This window comes from Pogoniulus pusillus, chromosome 39, assembly GCF_015220805.1.
Source record: "Pogoniulus pusillus isolate bPogPus1 chromosome 39, bPogPus1.pri, whole genome shotgun sequence".
Lineage (NCBI taxonomy): Eukaryota > Metazoa > Chordata > Aves > Piciformes > Lybiidae > Pogoniulus > Pogoniulus pusillus.
The window spans coordinates 1,442,820-1,465,605 of record NC_087302.1 but is presented as its reverse complement, the minus strand read 5'-3'; the positions used below and the strand labels follow the sequence as shown (position 1 = coordinate 1,465,605).

General features: G+C 56.3%; 1 protein-coding gene across 1 annotated transcript in view; it reads left to right on the top strand.

Moving 5' to 3' along the window:
- The first annotated feature begins 2,222 nt into the window (after positions 1 to 2,222).
- PKP1 (plakophilin 1) overlaps positions 2,223 to 22,786 on the top strand; it is a 92,376-nt gene continuing 71,812 nt past the window's right edge. The window contains exons 1-2 of the mRNA XM_064173432.1: positions 2,223 to 2,464; positions 14,166 to 14,266. Coding sequence (XP_064029502.1) covers positions 2,263 to 2,464; positions 14,166 to 14,266 — 303 coding nt within the window. The 5' untranslated portion in view covers positions 2,223 to 2,262. The remainder of the gene's footprint in view (positions 2,465 to 14,165; positions 14,267 to 22,786) is intronic.

Below are 22,786 nucleotides of genomic sequence, written 5' to 3'. Positions count from 1 at the left end.
AATGGTTTAGGCTGGAAGGGACCTCAAAGATCATCCAGTTCCAATCCCCCTCCCCCACACCCTGCAGTCAGCAGGGACATCTCCAACTAGACCAGGTTGTGGAGGGCCACATCACTTTTGAGCTTGGATGTCTCCAGGGTTGGGGTCTCAAGCACCTCCCTGGGCAGCCTGCTCCAGCGTCTCCCCTCCCTCTCTGTGCAGAGCTTCCTTCTGCTGCCTAACCTGGATCTGCCCTGCTCAGGTTCCAAACCATTGCCCCTCGTCCTGTCACCACAAGCCCTTGGAAACAGCCTCTGCTCAGCCCTCCTAGGGGTGCCCTTCAGATGCTGAAGTGTAGTCATCATCATGATGTAGGTGTCAGCAGCAGCATCAGCCCCCCCCTGGCTTGGGCAGCACTCACCCCTCGCCCTGGGCACCGTGGCTTGGGCATGGCTGAAGTGTGCAGGCTGATTGGGTGATGGAGCAGAGCAAAGTCACTGCCTCCCTTGGAGAGGTGTCAGGAGATGTGGGGAGAGGGAACCAAAGGTGACCATAGAATCATAGGAAGGGACCTCCAGAGGTCATCTCCACCAGCCCCCTGCAGTCAACAGGACCTCCCCACTAGCCCAGGTCACCCAGGGCCCTGTCAAGCCTCGCCTTGAATGTCTCCAAGGAAGGAGCCTCAACCACCTCTCTGGGCAACCTGTTCCAGTGCTCCACCACCCTCCTAGGAAAGAACTGCTCCAGTCCTGTGTCTCACTGCCAGATCTTGGGTTTCAGCTGTTGGCTTCCACCGGAGGAGCATCCTGGAGCATGGGAAGAGGAAGATGCACAATGCTCATCCCCTCCAGGACTTGCCCTCTGCTTTCTGGTGCTGCTCCTGTTCCTACAGGGCACAAGGCAGCTGTGTGCTCACAAAGCCTAACACTGTTGATTCCTGCTCTCTTCAAGGAGGAGCTCAGCATCTGTGAGCTGCAAGCACCAGGCCTGTGGGCAGCCAGACCCTGGGCACTGATTCTTCCCACGAGGAGGGAAACCTCACAAGTCCTCTCCACTACAGCACTTTGCACCCAGTAGCGAGGAAGAGCCTGCTCCCCCTGGCACAAGCACCCACGACCTGGTCCTGGCAACTCAGAAAGCCTCTGTCCAGGGCATCCTCCCCTCAGTCTCCCTCCTGGTGGGGTCTGTGACATCTTCTCCTGTATCAGCCTCCCGTGGCTTGGCAGGAGCTTCGTCAGTGCCTGCTGTGACCTGAAACTGGTCACACCAGCACCAAGTGCTGGGTTCCCTGCAAGCGAGTTGCTGCAGCGAGGCTTGGCAGGGAGCAGATCCTCTGCTCAGACTCATCTCCTGGCATGTCACTTCTTGTACAGCCATTTTATCTCCCCTGCTGCTGGCTCCAGGTCCTCTTTTCCTCCCTGCTACCCTGAGTTACTCGCAAAGGCTGCTGTGGCTCTTTGCCTGCCGCTGCCCTGATGTGTCCCTGCGAAGAGTGGAACCCTCTTTGGGAAGAGGTCTCACCCCCAGGAGCACAGTAGCACTCCGTGGTCAGCAGGACCCCCTGTGGCCACTGCCTGAGGTGCTCTGTGGCCACCCTGCAGCCCTGGGCTGGTTTTACTGCCTGTGTAGGCTGAGGAAGCCTCTTGCCCATGGGGAGCTGGACAGGTTGAGCCAGGAGCACCCCAAAGGAGGGAGGTTGGACCCCAGGCAGGAGCAGGCACTGCAGGCAGTTCTGCAGCCCTGGCCCCATGGCATGTGCAGAACTGCCTCCTACTAGCAGGGGGGTGCCCATGCTCTTGGATCCAGTTTAGACTGGGGGGAGATCACAACACACAAGGCAAGCAGCAGCCTGTGGGACATCCTCCAGCCCCAAAGCAGCACTTCCTACCCAGACACACCAAGTGAGCCCTTCACAGCGAAGGGGGACAGTGATGGCCATTCCCAACCCTCACACCTCCAGCCTTGCCCACTCCCCCACTGGCAGCCACAGGTCCCAGGCTGGGGGAGGCAGGTTTGGGGCGAGGGCAGCAGGGAGCCGCGGGGGCCGCGAGCGAGCGGCGGCGGAGCGTGGGTGTGTGCAGGCAGGGCTGTATATCCAGTCTGGCAGAGGGTGTGCCTGCTCACACGGCGGGGAGCAGAGCCAGCAGCAGCAGCCCTCAGACACCCATGGCAAGGAGGGGTTCAGGAGATTAAGCCCAGCACGAGCCGTGTTCGCTGTCGCCTTGTGTCGTGCGTGCCCAGGAGAAGCGCAGCCCCCTCGCCCCCCACGCCCTGCCTGCAGCCATGCTCCACTCTCCACTGAAGACAGCCTTGGCCTATGAGTGCTTCCAAGACCAGGCCAGCTCCACGCTGGCTCTGCCCTCGGACCACAAGCTGAAAACTAAGGGCACTGGGAAGCAGCGGGTCCAGGAGCAGGTGATGATGACGGTGAAGAGGCAGAAGCAGAAGTCGTCCGTCTCGTCCAGCGTGGGCCACTCCAACCGAGGTAAGATCCCACCCCGGGGTCCCCTCTGTGGTCAGAGCAGATGCTTTGGGGTGCTTCTGTGGGGTTTTGCTTGTGAGGCACAGAGCAGTTCATGTCTCTTGTGGCTCACCCCAAGCAGGGGATGCTGAGGTCTCTTGTGCTGGATGGAAGAGCTGGGACAAGACTCGGAGCTGGCTGCGTGGATTCCCTCCCCGTGGAGCTGATCTCCCTGCTCCACGTCCCTGAGGCACTTGGGCATTTGTTCCCTGGCTCTGAAGCTGGAGCAGCTGCCTAAGCTTCATAAATCCTTCCTCTGAGAGTGGCCCTGTGGTTGGAATCCTCCACCAGAGCCAGCCCCTCCTGTGGGTGGCCAAAGCTGGCAGCACTGCCAAGGCTCAGCTGTCTCCTGAGCATGGTTGTAGGTGCAGTGCAGGCAGCTCTGCCTGCAACAGGCCACAGACCTCAGCCTGGGACTTGCCTCTGAAGCTTCTGCCATGTCTCCTATTTGGAGGCTGACAAATGTGGGGGCCTCCAGGACACCCCAGGGTGAGCAGCAGGAAGGAGACGAGCTGGGAGCACAGTGGCTTGCCCTGATCCAGAGGGGAGGCTTTGCAGCCCCCTCTCCCATAGAAAGGGGTGCAGGGATCTGGGCAGCTGCTCCAGCCCCAGGCACTGAGTCTGTGCCATAGAAAGCAAGCAACCAGCTGGGTCCTGGGGCCACTGGAATGGCTTTGTCTGTGGGCCAAGGCTTGCCAAAGGGTTGTCTTCACTGCCCTCACATCCGGAGCAAGCTGCTGTGGCAGACCTCAGCTTTCCCCAGTGAGGAGCTGCAGTCCCAGAGGGCTGTGACAGTCCTTGTGCAAAGCCTCCTGGCTCTTGGAGCTGTCCTGAGCTCCTTGGCCTGGCTGAGCTCACAGGCAGAGCAGAACTCCTGGCTCTGGGGCTCAGGGCAGTGCCAGGGCTGAGCCATTCAGCCACGTCTGGAGCAAGCAGCAGGTAGAGGGGTGGAAGTTGGGAAGCTGGAGGAGCTGAGCCAGTCTCTGCCACCTCCCAGGAGCCTGTGGCTTTCCCAAGCTGGAATGGGAAGCTGAGTCCAGCCCTGCTGAGATGCCAAGGTCTAGACACGTTCTGGGCTGGTTTACCAGGAGAAGAGGGGTGACACAAGGCTGCCAGGTGGAGAGGGAGGTTGGTGCTGCCCAGGGAGCTGTCCTGGCTGGCTGTTGTGATTGTTGTGAGGGATGGAACAGGGCAGCTGCCCACTGGATGGGATCTGTGCCCTGCCCTGGGAGGGGCACCGCTGGGAGCAAACCTCTGCTCTCTCTTGCTGTGTGTGTTTGTGGCCACAGAGCCCAGGGGCCAGTGGGTGATGGAGCAAGGAGAGCTTGCTTCTGCCACCCAAATGCAGCTCTCCTCCTGCCTTGAGAGGTTTCATTGCTTAGGGCTGGAGCTGCCAAAACAAAATACAAGCCAGGAGGAGGTGAGAGGCTCTGGATGGGGGTCAGGGCACTGCCAGCCTCCCCTCGCAGTGGGTGAAAGCAGGCAGAGATGTGTCCCACTGGTGTCCCTGGGCAGGGAGGGAGGAAGGCAGAGGGGATCATTGCACTTGGAGAGGAGCCCAGGTGAAACCTCTGGGAAAGGGCAGCCCATCCCCAAGCTGCCTGCCTCTGCTCGACAGGCTGCAGCTAAACCCCTCCTCCAGACAGCCTCGGAACCGCCTGGGAATGGGAACTGCGTGGAAGTGCAGCTCTGGTTTCTGTGTCCCAGGGAAGCTGAGTCACATCCAGCTCCCAGGAGCTGCCTGCAAACGTGGAGCCAGGGCTGGCCTCTTCCCACCGTGGGGAGGTTGGCTGCAGGAAGGTCCTGCTGGCTGATTCAGGCTGTGGTTGCTCTCTCGGGGCCTTTCTGGGCTGCATCCCAGGAGGGCAAGAAGCTGCCTGTGACTCTTGGGGTTCTCTCCCAGGTGAAAGCCTGAGAGGCTCAAGCTAAGCTTCCAAGTGTGGCTGTTTACTGCTGGAGCTCCAAGGCTCATCTCAGCAGACCCAAGGAGGACCATCAGTGTTTCCTCCCAGCAGGCTACGTGGGGCTGCCAGGAGTGGATCCTGCTCCAGCCTTCCTCCACCACCACCCCCCTGAGGTTTCTCAGAGCTGCTCCTCGCAGGCAGCAGCAGCTGGGGAATTCCCAAAGCCCCTCCATAAACCTTCAAGGGCTTTGTTCCCTCTGCACCCAGGCAGCTCCCTCTGTGTGTCTGCTCAGCTGTTGGTCCAGGTCCAGCTGTCTGTTGCTGCACCTTGGTCTGTGGTTTGGGCAGGAGCTGAAAGGTGCAGACCTTGCCCCAGCTTCAGAACCACCTCTGCCGTGCCTGTGGGACAGGGAGCACGGACCTGGGGCCCCTCTTGCCTGTAGCAGGCATCAGCATTGTTGTACCCCACGGCTGCAGCTCCTTTGGAAGGTCAGCAGCCTCTCCCTCAGGGTTCTGGTCATTGATGGGCACCTCAGAGTCGTTGTCTATTTGGAGTCCAGCAGGTCGAGGCATTGTGCCCACCCTCTGAAGGTCTGGTGCCACCCAACCTCTGCCCAGGGCAAGCAGATGCCCCTGGCCTCAAACTGGGGTAGGGCAGTGAGCAGGAACCAGCTGGAAGCAACCAAATCCTGCACCCACAGTGAGCTCTTTCCTCAGCAGAGCAGCTCTGGGTGTAGAGTTCTGGGGTTGTGGAGTTTGCCCTCCCTGGGGACTGGGGCTGTGAGGCCTGCCCTAGGGCACCTCTACCCCTCTCACCATGGCAGGAGCTCACCAGGTGGCTCCTCTCAATTTGGGAGCAATGCAGCTTTCAGTGGCATGGCAGGAGAAAAGGCCAGGCCAAGTCCCAGCAGCCAGCAAGGTCCTCTGGCTAGAGGAAAGCTCTGCCAGTGGCTGCTCACTGGCTGGCAGGACACGGCAGGGCACGGCAGGGCACAGCAGGGCACAGCAGGGCACAGCAGGGCACAGCAGGGCAAGGCAGGGAGCTGCTGCTGGTTGGGTTTGAGGATCTTAAGGGTCTTCTGCAGCTGAAATGAGTCTGTGATAGGGCTGAGGAAGCCCAGCCCAGGAGCATCACATCCAACCCTCCAGGGCTGAGCTGGGAGCTGCAGGTTGGCTCTGCTGAGAGGGCAGAAATCTCACCTGGCTGTGATGGAATCCATTCTCTAGTGGGATCCAATCTGGCTGTGACCACATCCAGTCTCTAGTGGGATCCCACCTGGCTGTGATGGAATCCAGTCTCTAGTGGGATCCCACCCAGCTCTAATGGAATCCAATCTCTAATGGGATCCCACCCAGTTTTAATGGAATGCAGTCTCTAGTGGGATCCCACCTAGCTCTAATGGAATCCAATCTCTAGTGGGATCCCACCTAGCTCTAATGGAATCCAATCTCTAGTGGGATCCCACCTAGCTCTAATGGAATCCAGTCTCTAGTGGGATCCCACCCAGCTCTAATGGAATCCAGTCTCTAGTGGGATCCCACCCAGCTCTAATGGAATCCAGTCTCTAGTGGGAACCCACCTAGCTCTAATGGAATCCAATCTGTAGTGGGATCCCACCCAGCTCTAATGGAATCCAGTTTGTCTCTAGAGGTATCTCATCTAGCTCTAGTATAATCCAATTTGTATCTAATGGGATCCCACCTAGCTGAGATGGACCCCAATCTCTAGTCAGATTCCACCCAGCTCTAATGGAATCCAGTTTCTCCTAGAGGGATCCCATCTAGCTCTAATGGAATCCAATTTGTATTGAGAGGGATCCCACCTAGCTGGGATGGGATTCAATCTCTGCTGGGATCCTAGCCAGCTCTAATGGAATCCAGTCTAGCACTACTGGGATCCCCTTAGCTCTGCTGGGATCCCCTTAGATCTGCTGGGATCCCCTTAGCTCTGCTGGGATCCCCTCAGCTCTGCTGGGATCCCCTTAGCTCTGCTGGGATCCCCTTAGCACTGCTGGGATCCCCTTAGCTCTGCTGGGATCCCCTTAGCTCTGCTGGGATCCCCTTAGCACTGCTGGGATCCCCTTAGCTCTGCTGGGATCCCCTCAGCTCCACTGGTGGAGAGGACTCTGAGGTGAAGGGCAGAGGAGGTCGGGAGGAGATCTCCACTGGCAGGAGGTGGCTCAGCAGCTGCCACCTCCTCCTCCAGCAGCCTCAGCCCAGTGGCACAGGAAGCTCCCAGGCCAGGAGGCAGGAGCTGGGTCACTCCTGCAGGAATCTCAGCCTCTGGGATTCCATCACTGCTTCCCTGCTAGCAGCACCTGGGCTTTGCCTCACGCCTCCCACAGGCCCTCCTCTCCTACTGCCTCTTTCCCCCACTTCATCATCCTCATTGTTTGAAAGCTCTGCATAGCTGATGCCCAAACTGGTCTAGCCTGCCCTGCTGGGGACTGGTTCTTCCCTTGCCTTTCCCTGCTGCAGGGGAATATTCATCAGCCTGCATCCATTTCCACCCTGCTCCTGTTAGCTCTGTCTGTGTCCAGACAAAGCCTTTCTCTTCTCTGCTAGAGAAGTAACATTCCCAACACAATTCCTCTCCTTCCCTTCAGTCCTGCAGCCCCAAGAGCTGTCAGGTTGCTTCTGGAGAAGGTAAATAACTCCTCAAGCACAGGCATGGGGTAGGTGAAGGTCTCAGTTTGCTCTGCAGTGATTGACAACAGCTGTAGAGAGAGGCAAAGGGCAAAGCTCCAACGCTGGCAGTGTCTGAGGCCAGGCTGGATGAGGCCAGCAGGAGGGGTCCCTGCCCATGGCAGAGGGCTGGAACTGGAGGATCTTTCAGATCCCTTCCAGCCCAACCCATTCTGGGATCATGAGGTGAGCCTGGGGGACTCATTGTGACCAAGTGCCAGCTCTTGCACCCCTTACCTGTTGCAGTCACCTCTCACCTGCCTGAACTGCCCCACAGAAGCCAAATGAGAGCTGAGACTGACCAAGCTTTGCAGGAAAAGCTTTGGGGCAATGCCAGAGAAGTCCTCATGGCAGCCCAGGCAGTCCTGGGCAGCCCTCAGGGGTACTCCCTGCCCACAGCCACAGTCCCTGGGAGGCTCTGCTTCAGTCCTGATGTCAGACACGAGGGAGAAGCTCTTTAGGCACAAAGAAGTTCTTTAGACGTGAGGAAGCTCTTTACAGTGAGAGCAGTAAAACACTGGTGCAGGCTGCCCAGGGATGTGGTTGATGTCCTGTCCCTGGAGACATTCAAGATCAGACTGGAAGTGGCCCTGTGCAGCCTGATCTCGTTGGAGATGTCCCTGCTGACTGCCGGGGGGGGCTGGGCAAGATGACCTGGGGGAGTCCCTTCCAATCCAATGCAACCTGTGAAGCTGTGAGTCCCACCCCTGCCTCTGTCCCACCTGTCCGCAGTGGCTTTAATTGCCTCTGCCTTTGTCTCAGTGCAAAGGAGCACTTCGGGGACCTGAAGAGCTGCTTGGATGCCAAGAAAGGGGACACAAACATATGGACACAGCTAGGAAAGCAGGCCCCAGGGATGCACCTCCCCCAGAGAGCATTTCCAGCCCCTGCCATGGACTGGTTTAGGGCCAGGTTCTCAGGACCTGTGACCAGCTTCTTGCAGAGTCTTCCCCCTTGAGGGAGCTGAGAAGAGGAATCTCCTTCCTCTCCCCCAGGGCTGGTGATGCACCTCCAAGCTGGCTCTCAGGATGAACCAGGCAAGAGAAGTGTCTAAACTTGCAGGGCTAACCAGAGGTGGATGTTTTCTTTAGCCACCTCCATCAGAGACTCTCCAGGTTCCTCCTGGCCTCCAGACCTGAGCTCTGCCAGCAACAAATCACAGCTGCGTGGCGGCAGAAGGAGCTCCTCCGACCAGTGAGGCAGCTTCACACTGCCCCCAGTGTCTGAGGCTGGCTCTAATTACCTGTTTAGGAGCTCTTACACACAAGTTCTTGGAGGTGAAGGCAACTCTTCAACAGCTGCAGAGCTTAAACTGGCACAAACTGCCTGGGTTTGGCCACAGAGCAGTGAAGTGTTGGCGTCTGCAGCTCCCCAAAAGGAGGCTGCAGGGAGGTTGGTGCTGGTCTCTGCTCACAGGTAGACAGTGATAGAGCAGGAGCACCTCAGTGCCAGAGGGATGTGGAGGTGCTGAAGCCAGAGCAGAGGAGGGCAGGGAATAGATGTGCTGAGGAGAGAGTGAGGGAGCTGGGGATGGGCAGTGTGGAACAGAGGAGGCTGAGGCAGAGCTCACTGCTGCCTGCAGCTGCCTGAAAGGAGGCTGTGGAGAGGCTGCTGCTGGGCTCTGCTCACAGGGAAACAGTGCTAGAAGAAGAGGGAATGGCCTCAAGCTGCCACTGGGAAGGTTGAAGCTGGACATGAGGAAGAATTTTTTCCCAGCAGGAGTGGTCAGGCACTGGAATGAGCTGAGCCAGCAGCCCTGGAGGTGTTCAGAGGTGGTTTGGATGTGGTGCTTGGGGATATGGTGTAGGCTGCAGCTTGCAGAGCAGGGGTCTGGGTTGGCCTTGGTGATGCTGAGGGGTTCTGCCAGCCTGAGTGTTTCTGGGATTCTGTGCTTTGTGGAAGAAAATGAGAGATGTGCCTGAAGTGGCTTCTCCTGGCTGACTTCTTTGTATCTTCATATGCTTATGAATGTGGCTACAGAGCTCTGAGGGCTGGGGGTCAGGAGAGGGGGACAGGCTCTGGGGGTCAGGAGGCAGGGGACAGGCTCTGGGGGTCAGCAGGGGGGGACAGGCTCTGCTCACTGCTCCCTGGCACAAGACAAGCAGCAGTGGATGGAAGCTGCAGCACAGGAGGTTGCAGCTCAGCACAAGAGGCAACTTCTTGCCTGGAAGGCTCCCAGAGCCTGGCACAGGCTGCCCAGAGAGGTTGTGGAGTCTCCTTGTGTGGAGCCTTTCCAGGCCTGTCTGGATGTGTTCTGTGTGCCCTGAGCTGGGTTGTGTGGTGCTGCTCTGGCAGGGGGGTTAGACTCAATGATCTCTTTGGGTCCCTTCCAGCCCCTGACATCTGGGATCCTGGGATCTTGCCTGACCCCAAAGTGCAGGGCAGGGCTGGACCCTGAAATGAAAGCTTGGTCCCCAGGGAGGCCAGGTCAGGGCATCCTGTGAGTCATGCCCAGCAACCCTTTCTTCCAGCTGCTTACTCACAGCTCCAGGTGCTGCTGCCTGCAGTCAGTGATGTTTGCACAGGGCAGGAGCCTGAGTGGCAGCAGGAATTCCCAGGAAAGTGTTACAATGGAGCTGCTTTATCTTGCTGCTGGGAATGTTGTTGTTGGCTAAGTCTGTCCCTGGGGGGGTCACCACCACAAGCTCTGCCTTGCTCCTGCTGCAGCCCAGCACTGCTGTTCTGATCTGGAGTCTCTGGGAAATCCCAGGCTGGGGGGGGAAGGGAGGGGGAAGGGCAGAGCTGAACTGGGGCATGGGGGTGGCTCTTGCCTTGCTTTATCTGCAGGCTCTGTGCAGCTTAAGAGAGGTGAAGCAATCAGGGCAGGGGAGATATTCTGAGACAGACTCTGAGGAACCTCATCCTGTCCAACCCACACCTGGGAAAGTCTTACCTGACAAGCAACCTGCTCAGTAATGCAGTGAGCCTGTGCCGAAATGGGTGAGTGCAGGGGCAGGAGGGACCTGAGCAGGCACTGCTGAGCCCCTGCAAAGCCAGAGGGAGCTCAGCACCTGCCCAGCACCCTGCAGGGGCAGGAGGCATGGAGGGACCTGAGCAGACACTGCTGAGCCCCTGCAAAGCCAGAGGGAGCTCAGCACCTGCCCAGCACCCTGCAGGGGCAGGAGGCATGGAGGGACCTGAGCAGACACTGTTGAGCCCCTGCTAAGTCAGAGAGAGCTCAGCACCTGCCCAGCACCCTGCAGAGCCACAGCAAAGTGGTTTTCTCTCCCTCTGCTTGAGATCCAAGAGGTTCCAGGCTTGTTGGTGGAGAGAAGCTCTCAGTGGTGGCTTCTTGGGAACAGAGCTGAGCCATCCAGGTGGGGGCTGTGGAGAGGCCTCAGGAAGTTTGCTGGTTGGATGTTGAGAGACTGAAAAAGAACTGAAACAGCATCACAGAACCACAGAATGGGTTGGGAGGGACCTGAAAGCTCAGCCAGCTGCAAGCTCCTGCCATGGGCAGGGACAGCTCCCACCAGCACAGGGTGCTCAAGGACTTATCCAGCCTGGTCCTGAACACCTCCAGGGAGGTTGTGGAGCACAGAAGCACCCAATGTGACCAAAGATCAAAGATCACATTGGCTGCTTCTGTGCTCCATAACCTCCCTGGAGGTGTTCAAGGCCAGGCTGGATGAGACCTTGAGCAGCCTACACTGGTGGGAGCTGTCCCTGCCCATGGCAAGAGGCTGGAACTGGCTGAGCTTTGAAGTCCCTTCCAACCTAAACCATTTTCAAACCTAAAGCAGACTCAAGTTGTGTTAGGGGGAGGTTCAGGCTGGGTGTTAGGAGGAAGTTGTTGGCAGAGAGAGTGATTGGCACTAGAATGGGCTGCCCAGGGAGGTGGTGGGGTGGCCATGGCTGGAGGTGTTAAAGCCAAGCCTGGCTGGGGCACTTAGTGCCATGGTCAGGGTGGCTGGGCAGGGCTGGGTGCTAGGTTGGGCTGGAGGAGCTTGGAGCTCTCTGCCAACCTGCTCAATTCTATGATTCTACAATTCTATGATAGCCTCACTCTACAGAGCTCCTTCTTACCAACTCCTCCTGTTAACAAGGAACAATCCCCACCAGGTGCCTGACCCATGGGAACCAATCCCCTGTGGTGCTCTGCCTGTGCAGCTGCTCCTGGTCCAGCGATGCTCCTGGCCGCCGCCACCCGCGCGGTCCTGCTCCCCTCTCGCTGGCAGCAGAAAGCAAACCTCACAGTTCCCAGCACCTGCTCAGCAATCACCTCCCTGAGAAAATGCAAGAAGTTAATTTTTTTTTTTTTTTGCTGTTTGTTTTGAAGCCACCAACCAAATCTCCAGAACAGGTTCTTGGATGCCTCAGGCAAGGCAAGAGCAGAGCTTTACTCCCAGGAGCAGCGGCTGCAGGAGCCCCGAGTGTCTGCAGGCTCTTTGTGGTCGAGCTTATCCAGTTGATCTAAGAGATAAGGCTTATCAAACCATCAGAGAGGTTAGGATCTTTCTGGAGTCCCCCACCAGCTTAGCTGCATCCCTGCAGCCAGGCAAGGCCTGATTTGGTGCCCCACAAAACATTCAGAGCTGCCCCCTGCAAGGTAAATTGGAGCGAAGGCTTTGCGCTGCCTCCTAACGGGACCTTGGGGTGCCACAGTTGTGGAGCACACCCTGGGGGTGAAATTTGGGTGGCCTGAGAGTCTTTTGGAGCATCTGAAAGAGGGTTTAAGGGAATTCCAGTGTGGGAAGAGAATGGCTGAGTTAGATTTTGGTCTTGCAGTGGTGAATGTAGAGTGGAGTAAAAGGCTCTTAGGAGGGATCCAAACACAACGCCTGGTGTGAGGCAGGTGGAAGAGTTCCTGCTGGGGCTGGGGGAGGTGAATCTAATAACTGTGAATAAAGCACTGAGAAACAATGGAGAGGGCTGAGGGGCTCCTGCCAGCCTGAGGTGTTAGAACCTTTACAGAGTGGGTCTGGGGTCTGCTCTCACAGATCTCCTCAGCACTCCAAAACTCGTAAGGTGGCTTGGGCACATCCTCAGAGTGGTTTTGTAGGGGCTGAAGATCAGAGAACTGAGAAACTGCTTTGGGTTGGGGAGAATGGAAAGAGCATTTCATTCCAGCACCTCTCACCAGCACAGGTTGCTCAGGGACTCATCCAGGCTGGCCTGGAACACCTCCAGGGAGGTTGTGGAGCACAGAAGCACCCAATGTGATCGAAGATCACATTGGGTGCTTCTGTGCCCCACAACCTCCCTGGGAAACCTGTGCCAGTCTCTCCCCACCCTCCCTCCCAACAATTCCTTCCTCCTCTCCACTCTCCCTCTCCCCTCTCCCAGCTCTAAGCCATTCTCCCTCCTCCTGCCACTCCCAGCCCATGTGCAAAGTCCCTCCTCAGCTCTCCTGGAGCCCCTTCAGCTCCTGGAAGGTTGCTCTGAGGTCTCCCTGCAGAACAGACTGCACAGCCCCAACTCTCCCAAGCCTGTCCCTAGAGGGGAGGTTCTGCAGCCTCTGCTTGTGCTCTCCTCTGGCCTCTGGGGGGTGCAGAGCTGGGTGCAGAGGTGCAGTGGGGAGCTCAGCAGAGCACTGCCATTGATATTGACTTCTAATGCCCTGCACTCAGGTTTCCTTGTGCCTGGTTGCTTCAGATCCCCCAGGTGCTACCAGACCTGAGCACCATTCACCCACCATGACTGCAGTCTGCTCTCTGACTCTAGCAAGCCATGCTCAGGCTGTTTGTGTGCATGGGACTCTACTCAGACCAAGAAAGCCAGGCTGGTGGAAGGGTCAGGGGGGAGTATGGCCTTCAGAGGAGAGACAAATGTTCATAGAATCACAGAATCAAGCAGGTTAGAAGAGAGCTCCAAGCTCAGCCAGCCCAACCTAGCACCCAGCCCTGCCCAACCACCCAGACCATGGCACTCAGTGCCCCAGCCAGGCTTGGCTTCAACACTTCCAGCCACAGCCACTCCACCACCTCCCTGGGCAGGCCATTCCAGTGCCAATCACTCTCTCTGCCAACAGCTTCCTAACAACATCCAGCCTAGACCTGCCCTGGCACAGCTTGAGGTTTTGTCCCCTTCTTCTGTCCCTGGCTGCCTGGCAGCAGAGCCCAACCCCACCTGGCTACAGCCTCCCTGCAGGCAGCTGCAGGCAGCAATGAGCTCTGCCCTGAGCCTCCTCTAACTCAAAGTAAGGGAAGAAAGTGCCCAGGTTGAGCCCTTCCAGGTTGTGCAGCACCAAATATCCAGAATCCCAGCATGGGAAGGGTTGGAAGGGACCTCTGGGGATCATCTGATCCAGCTCCTCACTGCCATCCACTTCCATATATCAAAGACCTCAGACACTGCCCTGACCTTAGCCCCTGCTTATCCACTGTAGATTTCTTGACACATTGCCTTCAGTGCCTTCTGTTGTTGCTTGTGATCCAAGAGATGGAGCTTCCAAGAGCATCTCCAGGCTGGGAGAGTTGAGGCTGTTCAGCCTGGAGAAGAGAAGGCTCCAGGCAGACCTCAGAGCAACCTTCCAGTAGCTGAAGGGGCTGCAGGAGAGCTGGGGAGGGACTTTGGGCAAGGGCTGGGAGTGGTAGGATGAGGGAGAATGGCTTAGAGCTGGGAGAGGGGAGAGGGAGAGTGGAGAGGAGGAAAGGATTGTTGAGAGGGAGGGTGGGGAGAGACTGGCACATGTTGAGGGTGGTGAGACACTGGCACAGGTTGCCCAGGGAGGTTGTGGAGCACAAAACCACTGAACACCTCCAGGGAGGTTGTGGAGCACAGAAGCAGAGAATGGGATCAAAGATCACATTGGGTGCTTCTGTGCTCCACAAACTCCCTGGTGATGTTCAAGGCCAGGCTGGATGAGTCCTTGAGCAACCTGTGCTGGTGAGAGGTGTCCCTGTTGGAGCTGGATGAGCTTTGAGACCCCTTCCAACCCAACCCACTCTCTGCATCCATGATCCCCTGAGCTGCCTGCAGCACCAAGGGCTCAGCTTCCTCCCCTGTCCCTCCTACGGTTTAATCTTCCTGTCCCCAAGCAGCCAAACTGAGTGGCTAAAAAAGAACTGTGTGCTCTGGAGGGGAGGGCTGCTGGGACCACCTCCTCCTGCTGACCAAGCTTTCTCCTTTTGCAGGTTCCATGTATGATGGCTTAGCTGATGGCTATGGCTATGGCACATCCCGGGGCAGCTACTACACCAAAACCCAGGCAGGAAACAGCAGCTGGGGCTATCCGGTAAGACCCTCTTGGAGCTGGGAACTGAGGCATGCTCTTGGGGGACCCTGAGCACAAAGCAGCCACAGAGCACTCCAGAGGCTCACCCCAGAGAGGCTGAGCATGGCTGTGGCTGCCTAAGGAACTCAACACAATGGAAGAGGGTGGCTGAGCTCCCTGATGCTCTCTTGTCTGTGCTTCAGCATGGACAAGATTGGGTTTGGTGGATGAATGTCCATGAATGGCACAAGAGGTTTGGAGCTGCCTGAAGGGTCAGGCTCCTACAGCTCAGTGCAGGTTTGGAGCACCTCCACTGCTTGCCTTGAAGAGTTTGTGGCTCTGCTTCCATGTCCCAAACCCTCTCTGTCAGCAGCCTTAGTGTGCCTGAGAGGTGATGCTCAGGGGCCTGCACTGTCACTGTGTTGATGTGCCCAAGGCCAAGGCTCATGCAGCATCCTCAGGTGTTCTCCACGTGCTGAGGAAGGGCTGAGAGCCCTGGGGCTGGTTGGCCTGGAGAGGAGCAGCTTGAGAGGGGATGTTCACAAAGACCTGAAGGGCTGGGGGCAAGCAGCAGGGGCCAGGCTCTTCCCAGTGGTGTTCTGTGAAGGGATCGGAAGCAATGGACACAAACTGGAACCCAGGAGGTTCCACCAAGCTCTCTGGTGTGAGGGTGCTGGAGCCTGGAGCAGGCTGCTCAGAGAGGCTGTGGAGTCTCCTTCTCTGCAGCCTTTCAAGCCCCTCTGGATGTGTTCCTGTGTGACCTGCCCTGGGTGATCCTGCTCTAGCAGGGGGCTTGGACTGGATCATCTATAGAGGTCTCTTCCAGTCCCTACCTTTAGAACCATAGAATCACAGAGTCAGTCAGGGCTGGAGGGGACCAAAAGAAGCAGCCAGCTCCAAACCCCTGCCATGCCCAGGGACACTTCACACCAGAGCAGGCTGTCCACAGCCTCATCCAGCCTGGCCTGAAACACCTCCAGGGATGAGGCTTTCACCACCTCCCTGGGCAATCTGTGCCAGGCTCTCACCACTCTCCTGCTGAACAACTTCTCCCTCACCTCCAGTTTGACTCTCCCCATTTCCAGCTTTATTCCCCCCCACCCCGGCAGCCTAAAAAGTCCCTCCCCAGCTCTCTTGTAGCCCACTTCAGATACTGCAAGGTCCAGGAGGAAGGACTTGGAGTGCTGGGCACTGGGATTATCATTTACAGGCTGCCTGGGGACTTGGCTGAGCTGGTTGGACCTCAGGCAGGGAGATGTTTCTGCCAGGTCTAAGATCAGAGGGGTAGCTACACCTGAGAACTGTATCAGTATCACCAAGGTTGGAAGAGACCTCATAGATCATCAAGTCCAACCCTTTACCACAGAGCTCAAGGCAATGGATTTGAGCTGGGAAGGGGGAGATGGAGAGTGGAGGTGAGGAAGAAATAGTTGAGAGTGAGGGTCGTGAGACCCTGGCACAGGTTGAGAGTGGTGAGACACTGGCACAGGTTGCCCTTTGTTCTTTGCCTCCCAAGCTCTTGCCAAAAGTCCCTTCCCAGCTCTCCTGTAGCCCCCTTCAGGCACTGGAATGAGTCATTTTCCTGAGTGCTATACTGGGGAGTGTCCTAAACCCCCCTGAATTCTGCATCTCAGAGGACTTCCCCAAACCATCTTCAGCACCAGCTCCAGCTGACAGCAAAGCCAACAAGGTTGGCTTCAAAACCAGACCTGCTCCATCTTTGTTTCCACCTCTTACAACCCAGGAATGACAAACAGGAGGCAACCCCTCTGCTGCTGCAGCAGAACCCCAAGTGTCTGCCTGGGTTGAATCCCCTCCTGCATGTCGACTGAACCCCTCTGCAAGCACACTGAGCTGCAGCACAGACTTAGTCCTGCTCCTCAGCTCCTGCATGTGGACCTTCAGCTGCCTCCTGGTGGCTTTATTATTAATTAATGAGCAAAAGATTTTGCTGCTGCTGCTTCTCCCCCAGCACACACCAAGCACCTGCCCCTGGAGGTGATGGAGAAAGATGTGGCCATGGCACCTGGGGACATTGTTTGGTAGCTCAGGTGGTGCTGGGGCAATGGTTGGACAGGCTGAGGGAGCTGGGGGGGTGCAGCCTGCAGAGGAGAAGGCTCCAGGGGCACCTCAGAGCTGCTGCCAGAGCCTGAAGGGATCCTGCAGGAAGGCTGCAGAGAGACTTCTGCTGAGGGTGTCTGAGCCAGGCCGAGGGGGAATGGTTTGGAGCTGAGGCAGAGCAGGGGGAGAGTGGAGCTGAGGAAGAAGTTCTTGAGTAGGAGGGTGGTGAGACTGGCACAGGCTGCCCAGGGAGGCTGTGGATGTCTCCTCCCTGGGGGTGTTCAAGACCAGGCTGGGTGAGGCTTTGAGCAGCCAAGTCTAGTTGAGAGGTGTCCCTGCCTGTGTCAGGGAGGTTGGAGGAGATGACCTCTGAGGTCCCTTCCAGCCTAAGCCATTCCATGATGGGTCAGAGAAGAGATCCACTCAGCCAGGAGCTCCATTGCTAATGCCGGGAGAAAGGTCTAAGTGAGATAAGCAGGCAGGGATGCACCCAGGGTGGTTTTGACCTTAGAGCAGCCTGAAGGGGCTGCAGGAGAGCTGGAGAGGAACTTTAGACAAGGGCTGGAAGTGGCAGGAGGAGGCAGAATGGCTTAGAGCTGGGAGAGGGGAGAGGAGGAAGAGATTGTTGAGAGTGAGAGTGGGGAGAGACTGGCACAGGTTGAGGGTGGTGAGACACTGGCACAGGTTGCCCAGGGAGGTTGTGGAGCACAGAAGCACCCAATGTGATCAAAGATCACGTTGGGTGCTTCTGTGCTCCACAACCTCCCTGGAGGTGTTCAGAACCAGGCTGGATGAGCCCCTGAGCACCCTGTGCTGGTGAGAGGTGCCCCTGCCCATGGCAGGAGGTTTGCACTCCTTGAGGTCCTTTTCAGGCCAACTCATCCTGTGAATCTATGGATCCATGAGTATGAGGATCAGGTCCCCTTCCATTAGCCCCCACAAGGGTGCTGTGGGCACAGCCCTTCAGGCACCACAAGGCTCACACAGCTGAGGGCATCCCTCTGAAGGGCTTTTCCTGCACTCAGGAGGGAAAAATCTTGCTCCAAACCCTGATTATCTTCCAAGCTTTTCCTTCTAGAGACTTTTTGGTGAAGTTCTTCAGGCCCTGGGCTGCTTCTGAAAGGGGGATTGGGACCTGGGAAGGAGTCACAGCCAATTTTCTCTTACCTAACTGTGTCTATCTGAAAATCAGCCTTTTAGTCCCAACAAGTCATCTGGACTCCTCCCACAGGCAGCCAGGAGGGAGGCAGAGGAGGTGAATCACCTCTATCTCGGAGATCTGTCAGGTCAGGCTGAATCAGCCCCTCTGGATGCCTGCCTGCCTGCACTGGCAGCTGGGCTGCAGCAAAGGGGTGATGAGTCCCAGGGCACAGTGGAACACATCACCTGCAGCCTCCATCTGCTTAGCAAACCTAACAGACGTCACCATCCTCATCCTCTGCAAGCACACTGAGGAAGCTCTTCCACCTTGCCTCTTCCCCTCCACACCAAGCAAGCTCCTGCACCTTCCTCCTTCCCCTCCACACCAAACAAGCTCCTGCACCTTCCTCCTTCCCCTCCACACCAAGCAAGCTCCTGCACCTTCCTCCTTCCCCTCCACACCAAGCAAGCTCCTGCGCCTTCCTCCTTCCCCTCCACACCAAGCAAGCTCCTGCACCTTGCTCCTTCCCCTCCACACCAAGCAAGCTCCTGCACCTTGCTCCTTCTGCTCCACACCAAGCAAGCTCCTGCACCTTGCTCCTTCTGCTCCACACCAAGCAAGCTCCTGCATCTTGCTCCTTCTGCTTCACACCAAGCAATCTCCTCCACCTTGCTCCCTCCCCACCCCAGCAAGGAAGCTCTTCCACCTTGCTCTTTCCAGAAAGGAAGCTCCTTCAATTTGGTCCTTCCCCTCCACACCAATCAAGCTCCTCCACTTTACTCCTTCCAGAAAGGAAGCTCCTCCACTTTTCTCCTTCCAGCACCAGCCCCCAGCCTGGCTTGGCTTTGGCTTTGCCCTACAGAGTTGTTTGTGCAGATTCCAGGCATTCCCAAAAAAAAGTTGTCTCCTGTTTGCCATTCCTGGGTTGTAAGAGGTAGAAACAAAGATGGAGCAGGTCTGGTTTTGAAACCAACGTTGTTGGCTTTGCTGTCAGTTGGAGCTGGTGCTGAGAATGGTTTGGGGAAGTCCTCTGAGGTGCAGAATTCAGGGGGGGTTCAGGACACTCCCCAATATAGCACCCAAGAAAATGACTCATTCCAGTGCCTGAAGGAGGCTGCAGGAGAGCTGGGAAGGGACTTTTGGCAAGAGCTTGGGAGGCAAAGGACAAAGGGCAATGGATTTGAGCTGGGAAGGGGGAGATGGAGAGTGGAGGTGAGGAAGAAATAGTTGAGAGTGAGGGTGGTGAGACCCTGACACAGGTTGAGGGTGGTGAGACCCTGACACAGGCTGCTCAGGGAGGTGTTCAGGACCAGACTGGATGTGGCCACCTGTGCTAGTGGGAAGTGTCCCTGTTGGAACTGGCTGAGCTTTGAGGTCCCTTCCAACCCATTCTGTGATTTTGAACACTTCTGGAGTTCAAAAGCTGCAACAGGCAACCCCTGCCCCTACTCCACAGCAGCTGCAGCTGGGACCTGCAGCTCTTAGATTGCATTAGCCAAAGGCACTGCCTTAGGTGGTGACTGTAGGTGGCAGGGGATGTCCTGTCTCACACACAGCTCTTACAACCTCTCCTTTGGTCTTCTTTTGTGTCTTCTTGACTCAAGAACCTTTCTGCTTCTGAGCTTTCTTCTCCCCAGCATTGTGAATCTGATGTTCAAATACAAGAGCAGGATTGAGAGCTCTGGAGGAAGAGTTCTCTCTGGACCAATCAACACTTCTGAGTAAAACCTGAGTTGTCCACCCTTAAAGACTCTTTTCTGGTCAATTTACACATTAGGAACAATCTCTTTGCTTGAGGAGTGGTCAAGGATTGGCAGAGGCTGCCCAGGGAGTTGGTGGAGTGCCCATGCCTGGAGGTCTTCCAGCAAGCTGTGGCCATGGCACCTGGGGTCAGGATTTAGTGGCCATGGTGGGGTTGGGTTGGAAGTTGGATTTGATGACCTTAGAGGCCAAACAATGCTTATTACTCTTATTCTCAGTCCTCTCCTGGAATGCTCTGCTTGCAACACCACTGCAACCAGCACTGCCCTGGCTGCCACCTACTTGTTATCAGTGCAGACAAGCCTGAAACTACTCCAGAAACAGGCACTCTGAGGGCAGCAGGTTGGCACTGGGCTCACAGACTCACAGAACCACTCTCTCCAGGAAAAACCTTTCCCTAATGTCCAACCTAACCCTCCCCAGCCTCAGCTTGAGGCCATTCCCCCTTGTGCTGTCTCCAGCTCCCTGTGAGCAGAGCCCAGCAGCAGCCTCTCCACAGTGTCCCTTCAGGCAGCTGCAGGCAGCAGTGAGCTCTGCCTCAGCCTCCTCTGTTCCACACTGCCCATCCCCAGCTCCCTCACTCTCTCCTCAGCACATTTATTCTCCAGGCCCTTTATAGCTCCTTTGCCCTCCTCTGAACCTGCTCCAGCACCTCCACAGCTCTGCTGCATTGCAGTGCCCCAAACTGAACACCACACTCAAGCTGTGGCCTCACCAGAGCCCAGTCCAAGGGCACAATCCCCTCCTGCTGCTGCTAGGCACAGCACTTCTAATCCCAGCCAGGATGCCACTGGCCTTCTTGGCCACCTTGGCACACTGCTGGCTCATATTCAGCTCCATGGGCACTGCTGCACCCTAAGCCATATCCCCAAACATCACATCCAAACAACTTTCAAACACCACCAGGGTTGGTGAGATTCTGTGGTTCCATTGCTCTGTGGTTCCATTGCTCTGTGGTTCCATTGCTCTGTGGTTCCACTGATCTGTGGTTCCATTGCTCTGTGGTTCCATAGCTCTGTGATTCCATTGCTCTGTGATTCCATTGCTCTGTGATTCCATTGCTCTGTGATTCCATTGCTCTGTGATTCCATTGCTCTGTGGTTCCATAGCTCTGTGATTCCATTGCTCTGTGGTTCCATAGCTCTGTGATTCCATAGCTCTTTGGCTCCATAGCTCTGTGGTTCCATTGCTCTGTGGTTCCATAGCTCTGTGGTTCCATAGCTCTGTGGTTCCATAGCTCTGTGGTTCCATAGCTCTGTGGTTCCATTGCTCTGTGATTCCATAGCTCTGTGATTCCATTGCTCTGTGGTTCCATAGCTCTGTGATTCCATAGCTCTTTGGCTCCATAGCTCTGTGGTTCCATTGCTCTGTGGTTCCATAGCTCTGTGGTTCCATTGCTCTGTGGTTCCATTGCTCTGTGGTTCCATTGCTCTGTGGTTCCATGGCTCTGTGGTTCCAAGGCTCTGTGGTTCCATGGCTCTGTGGTTCCATAGCTGTGTGGTTCCATAGCTCTGTGGTTCCACAGCTCTGTGATTCCATTGCTCTGTGGTTCCATAGCTCTGTGGTTCCATTGCTCTGTGGTTCCATTGCTCTGTGGTTCCATTGCTCTGTGGTTCCATAGCTCTGTGGTTCCATTGCTCTGTGGTTCCATTGCTCTGTGGTTCCATAGATCTGTGTTTCCATGGCTCTGTGGTTCCATTGCTCTGTGGTTCCATTTCTCTGTGGTTCCAAGGCTCTGTGGTTCCAAGGCTCTGTGATTCCATTTCTCTGTGGTTCCATTTCTCTGTGGTTCCATTGCTCTGTGATTCCATAGCTCTGTGATTCCATTGCTCTGTGGTTCCAAGGCTCTGTGGTTCCATTGCTCTGTGGTTCCATTGCTCTGTGGTTCCAAGGCTCTGTGGTTCCATAGCTCTGTGGTTCCATTGCTCTGTGGTTCCAAGGCTCTGTGGTTCCATTTCTCTGTGGTTCCAAGGCTCTGTGGTTCCATTGCTTTGTGGTTCCATTGCTCTGTGGTTCCAAGGCTCTGTGGTTCCATTGCTCTGTGGTTCCATGGCTCTGTGGTTCCATTGCTCTGTGGTTCCATTGCTCTGTGGTTCCAAGGCTCTGTGGTTCCATTTCTCTGTGGTTCCAAGGCTCTGTGGTTCCAAGGCTCTGTGATTCCATTTCTCTGTGGTTCCATTTCTCTGTGATTCCATTGCTCTGTGATTCCATAGCTCTGTGGTTCCATTGTTCTGTGGTTCCAAGGCTCTGTGGTTCCATAGCTCTGTGGTTCCATTGCTCTGTGGTTCCTAGGCTCTGTGGTTCCATTGCTCTGTGGTTCCAAGGCTCTGTGGTTCCATTGCTCTGTGGTTCCAAGGCTCTGTGGTTCCATTGCTCTGTGGTTCCATAGCTCTGTGGTTCCATTGCTCTGTGGTTCCAAGGCTCTGTGGTTCCATTTCTCTGTGGTTCCAAGGCTCTGTGGTTCCATTGCTCTGTGGTTCCATTGCTCTGTGGTTCCAAGGCTCTGTGGTTCCATTGCTCTGTGGTTCCATGGCTCTGTGGTTCCATTGCTCTGTGGTTCCATTGCTCTGTGGTTCCAAGGCTCTGTGGTTCCATTTCTCTGTGGTTCCAAGGCTCTGTGGTTCCAAGGCTCTGTGATTCCATTTCTCTGTGGTTCCATTTCTCTGTGGTTCCATTGCTCTGTGATTCCATAGCTCTGTGGTTCCATTGTTCTGTGGTTCCAAGGCTCTGTGGTTCCATAGCTCTGTGGTTCCATTGCTCTGTGGTTCCTAGGCTCTGTGGTTCCATTGCTCTGTGGTTCCAAGGCTCTGTGGTTCCATAGCTCTGTGGTTCCAAGGCTCTGTGGTTCCTAGGCTCTGTGCTTCCAAGGCTCTGTGCTTCCATAGCTCCATGGCTCCATGGCACTGTTGTTCTGTGATTCCATGATCTAAAAGGTCTCTTCCAACCCAACCAAATCCATGATTCTGAGTCCATTCAGGCACCAGCCAGAGCCATGCCCTGAGGTGATCCTTCTGCACTAAGCTGATCCCTAAGCAAAGGCTCTCTGTGGGACCCCTTGCAGAGCTTTCTCTTTCAAGGGCATTCCCTGCATGGGATTTGCTCAGCAGGAGACAGGAATGCTCCCTGCTGCCTCTGGCTGGAGAAACATCTCAGTCCCTTGGAGCTCTGTGTCATAACCATTTCAAGATGAAGCTTGCCCTTGGCTGTGGTGACACATTCCAGTTGAAAAGACAAAAGCACTCAGAGTGGGGTGGGAAGCCACAGGAAGGGAAAGAAAAGCTGTTTGGACTGGACCCTAGGAAGAAGTTCTTGAGTTGAGGGTGGGGAGACACTGGACCAGGCAGCCCTGGGAGGCTGTGGATGTCCTCTCCATGGGGATGCTCGAGGTTGGATGGAGCTTTGAGCAGCCTGGCACAGGTTGCCCAGGGAGGTTGTGGAGCACAGAAGCACTTAACACCTTCTCCAGGGAGGCTGTGGAGCACAGAAGCACCCAATGTGATCTTTGATCACATTGGGTGCTTCTGTGTTCCACAACCTCCCTGGAGGAGGTGTCCAAGGCCAGGCTGGATGAGTGACCT